The sequence below is a fragment of the Fopius arisanus genome, unplaced genomic scaffold, assembly GCF_000806365.1.
Source record: "Fopius arisanus strain USDA-PBARC FA_bdor unplaced genomic scaffold, ASM80636v1 scaffold00013, whole genome shotgun sequence".
In the NCBI taxonomy this organism is placed as follows: Eukaryota; Metazoa; Arthropoda; class Insecta; order Hymenoptera; family Braconidae; genus Fopius; species Fopius arisanus.
The window spans coordinates 983,126-988,063 of NW_011887752.1; the positions used below are offsets into that span (position 1 = coordinate 983,126).

Below are 4,938 nucleotides of genomic sequence, written 5' to 3' on the forward strand. Positions count from 1 at the left end.
AACAACATGACGAATCAGTCATCTTTACATTATGACGAATAAATAAATAATAAAAATATATGTTCAATATTGAATTCCGATTGAATTACAGTGAATTCACATTACATTGCATTTGAATTGAAGTGAATTACATTAATTACATAATTTATTTATATTTATATATATCGGGTATTCCATGCCAAATCGACCACTTTTGAATTCCCTTTTGGTTCTGGCTAAAAGTTTTCTATCCTTTTCTATCCCATGGAAAACGTTCCTTGGAATTTTATTAAATTTTTTTACCCACCTGAAAATTATGAATTAAAAAGAATGTTTTTTTTTATTTAAAAATAGCCATAACTTGTTCGAAACTTCACCTTTTGGTACCTTTCTTTGTTAATTCTGAGAAATGTTTTCCATGGGGAAGAAAAAGATGGGAAAAAGGGGAAAATTTTCGGTCAGATCGAAAAGGATCGGGTTCAAAAGTGGTCGATTTGGCAAGGAATATTTCATATATATAATATATCAAATATATTATATCGTGATATGTAATTCCTTTGAAAAAGGTATTATCATATCATATGATGCCTTAGAAGAATACATAAAACCGTAATACAGAACGTTACGTGAGTTTTTTAATTAAGGAATCCCATAGTTGATATATATGTACTTTTTGCCACGGCTCTCACGGTTTATAGTCGGATCTTGATAGAATGTCGATGTGGCCATTATCATTCCATTGTTATAAACATTGATTATTAGTTGGCGTCGGATAGTCGGCATTTTAGTCCGTCATTAGAATAAAAATGAAAAGCAATTTTATTCATTTTTAATGACGACATTGTTTGCCATCCACATTCTTTAAGAATAATGGGAGGAACAATGGGAGTGCAGGAAAAAATGGGTAGGACATTGTTTGGGGGAAATTAAAATTTCGACAAAAAAGCTACAGAAAGCTGATGTTTCCTTGAAATTTGAATGTTTTTAATGCATGATATGCGCACTTGTTGAGACGTCTCTGACGGCTGATTGAAGAACTCGATGGGATAAATCGAGGGAATTCTTTGTGTGGAGTTGAACTTTTATTATTACCGAACCATCTCCTGGTACCGCGAATTTTCCTCGATGGAGGGGGAAGATTTTGCTCTCGACAGCAGGTGTAGCTGAGTCAGCCTCCCAGTTATAGCTGTGGGTTTGTTGTGTTTAAGACGAGAGTCCACTAGTAATCGTGCGGGAGTCATTTTCACATCGAACTTTATCATTTTTATAATTTCGAACAAAGTCTAAGAGATTTATTTCTAAGGATAATTCACATTTCTCTTCAACAACGAACAAATGATTTTTTGCTTCCATTGAAGCACAAAACATGTTTTTTCACTAATGTTAAAAGCAGACACGTCGAGGGAAAATGCATTTGTGAACAAGTACAATTGAGTAATGTCGCATTACAATACGAGGACTGTGATTCAGAGGAGGGAGGCGAGTGTCAGTAGATTCTCCTCAGGGGATACCGAATATCTCGAGAAGTTCTGGTTTCTATTGAGTTAGTTATCGTCCTTCATTTTTTAGCAAATATTGCTCTAGCTATTTAAAGAAAGAGTGGAGAGAGTTGTTTTTTTATCATTACCAAAAAAATTTGTATAAAATATTATTATTGTGGAATAAATGGGGGATTTCGTTAATCTCTCAATTATGGGAGTGCGAGAAGCTTCAGCCGAAATTACTTGTATTGTTTCTTGAACTTAACAGGATTTTCTTTTGATTATTAGTCATTTTCTTGGTAGTAAACTTATTTCATTGAAGGAGATCTGTCTGGCTGATTGAACTCACAAAAAAAATAATCGTTTCATATTTTTTTAATCAATAGTTTTTTTAATTACTCCATAGTTGATGAAAATAAAATTCAGCCAGTTTAACTGCGTTATTCTAATATAATCAGAAATGCAGAAATTATTTACACTTACAGTTTATTACTGAAATAATAAAGTGACAAGTAGAGATTAATATTTTTCTTAGTTTTTCTTTTGATTTATCTCGAAAGATATCGATTTTAAATTACAAAGAATTTTTTCTAGACAATGAAATTGCGAAACAAAGCTGACTTGACATTCTTTCTCAAAATCGATAGTTTTTTTTTATCATTAGATATTATTAAAGACTTTAAAGTCAATTTATCTCACTTTATCTCTTCGTTACTGACTTTTTCCACTTTTCTCACTAACTTATTCATTTTTTTGTCTCTTCATCGGTGGAATAGAAAGCAGTACAAGTGCAGATGACCTGGACGACGTGTATCGAGTTTTGGATGCGGATTTGCGACCCCTGACACCGGACAACAGTTGTCCAATATCGAAGGAGATATTCGAGGAGCACAAGCTCCTGGCGCAGGAATATCTTAAAATTCAGACTGAGATTGCCCTCGTCGGTCAGTACAGAAGTGATATGCTTAAGAGTTTAAGTCCAGATGCTCTGAAGGATCAGCAGGAGCTCAGCAAACTCGAGGACGAAAAGGTAGCAATTTTGCATTCACACAAAAGACATTCTTCTTGTAAAATTCAATACAGCGTTTTCGTAGTCGAGTCTTTCAAGGGATACCAAGATTATTGTGAGGACTTTGTTTGTTGAATGATCGAATTAAAGACGGTTAGGCGTAGGGAAGTAGGAATTTTGGTGTGGTTGATCCATTGGTGTGATAAGATCCAGAAACATTCCTTGAAAGCTCAGCTATTGGCAGAATCGCTTTGTTGCCTTTTGTCTTCTCGCTATTGGCGCGTTTAAATGGAAATTTGTTTGCCCTCAGGAGTCATTAGTGAAACTCTACAGGAATTTGAAACGCCAGCTAGAGCTGATGAAGGGTCAGGGAGTGACATCGACGCCCTCAGTGAATTCAGCAGTTCCTGGGAACAATGGGTGGGTCTTCATACCCCGGCAGGAGCCATCAAGAATCTCTTGAATTCGACTGATTTCTCGTTTAGTCTCAATTCAGAAACCTCGATATTTCATCCTCATCATCGATACTTCATGTCAAATTTCTCAATTATTTTTAATTTTAAGTCAGCATGATTAATTTTTAAGAATTGAGTTAGAATGGAGAGTAATTTATTTTATGAATAAAAATTTGAGAACTATGTTTGAGCGATTTAATTTCTTTTCTTTTTCATTTATTTTGAAAATTCGACTTATTTAATCATTCATTCATTCATTAATTTTGGCTTGTTAATTTAAAATTTAGTGCCAACTATTCAATAACAATTAGAAAAATTAACTAATTTGATTTATTCATTTAATTTAATTTATTTTCAATTGAATCAATGCAGGAGAGAATGATTCTTTTTTTCCAACGAAAATTCGAAAATCAATTGCTGAAAGATTTCATTTATTTGTTTCCACTCACTTCGAAAATTCCACGTCTCATAATTTCGGCCAAATGGATTGCTTTATCGATGAAAAATGGAGAATCGATATCGCCTCGGTGGCACGGAAAAATGAAAATCAATCGATAATTTCCAGAGGAATAAAAGTGACAATTCAAGCTACAAAATTTTTTTAAGAAACTTTTTTTTAACTGACACTTCATTTTCATTAGATCATTTTCCTAGATTGCTTACTGGGTAATTTTCGGAGTAATCAGCATTCTCACTATTTTCTACCCCTCGACGATGGATCGAGTGATCTACGACGAGGATTGGTTAATTAATCAACAAAACGCCGAGGATAATTATGAAGACATGTTCAATGAGAATATAATAGACATCTGACAAGCGAAGATATTCAAGAAATAGATTTATTCTAAATCTCTAACTAAATAAATCTGGCATTTTCACTTACAACTACCCACAACTGATTTATAAAATTGCTCTAGGGAGTGAGGATGAAAAATGCACACTTAACAATTCTCTCCACACGTTGAAATCTAATTAAATTATTAATGAAATGATTTTTTTTTCTTGAGCTCAATTGATGAATTTGCTGACCTATTAATATTTTAAAAATCGTATGAAATGTCAATTTCGTCCTCACCTGTCCCTAATATATTCCTCATCTCAACCAACACCACAAACCTTAACGAATAAAAAAAACAAGCAGATGCCTAAAACAGATCTAGAGATCTAAACACCCCCGTGGAAATTTTTATATAAAATTTCAAGTTATCACAAGAAACGAAAAAGATACAAAATATGACAAATTTTTTAAAAATAAAACCTGTCATATCATGTCAAGTCGATAGAATGTCATTAAACGTCCCATAATAATTGATGTAGTCATGACAGAAATCTCATCACCTGGGAATTATTGCAGTTTTGTAGTATCATAAACTGTCACCGACTAACTAATATTTTCTAGCAAATATCTAGACTAAAAATCTGCTCGACCAATTTCGAAAGTACGGCATCTATCAAATAATGAGCTACTAAAACTGTCATGCCTGCATTGACAGTTTCTATCACACTTTATCCGTCGTAATTAGTCACATAATGACATTTAGTGACAACTAAATGTGCACTAAAATATCCACGAAGCATTACCAGCAATTCGCAGTGTCTTTTTTGCCTAAAATTTTGAGTGAATTAGCGGTTAGTCCGTTAATAATAAAATAATGTTGGAAAGAGGAGTATTTCGATTGTTATTATTTGAAAAATCATAAAGATAAGTAGATAAAGATAAATTATTACAGATTGCTTCGTGATATAATAATGAGTAATGAACAAGTATGGTAAATGTATGGTTTATGTCCACCAAAAACAATAATCATTAAAATATTAATTTCCCTTATGAAAATCCATTCGTATCCTCTCAGTATCCAGAAACAGGGAGAGAGAAGAGAGGTAGAAGCAACAAGGATTAAAATACATCAAAAAATAGTTCTGAGGTAAACTTTGTTGTTGAAATTTCTGAAAGCCCTTCTCCCCCTGCTGTCACTGTTAACAAGACGAGTGAGTGATATTATATTTAATAATT

General features: G+C 33.1%; 1 protein-coding gene across 1 annotated transcript in view; it reads left to right on the forward strand.

Moving 5' to 3' along the window:
• The window catches only part of LOC105263150 (mitogen-activated protein kinase kinase kinase 7), a gene marked incomplete in the record, with an annotated part of 8,114 nt that extends 5,040 nt beyond the window's left edge, over window positions 1-3,074 (forward strand). The window contains 2 exon segments of the mRNA XM_011299177.1: window positions 2,237-2,490; window positions 2,780-3,074. Coding sequence (XP_011297479.1) covers window positions 2,237-2,490; window positions 2,780-2,932 — 407 coding nt within the window.
• Window positions 3,075-4,938: the final 1,864 nt, after the last annotated feature.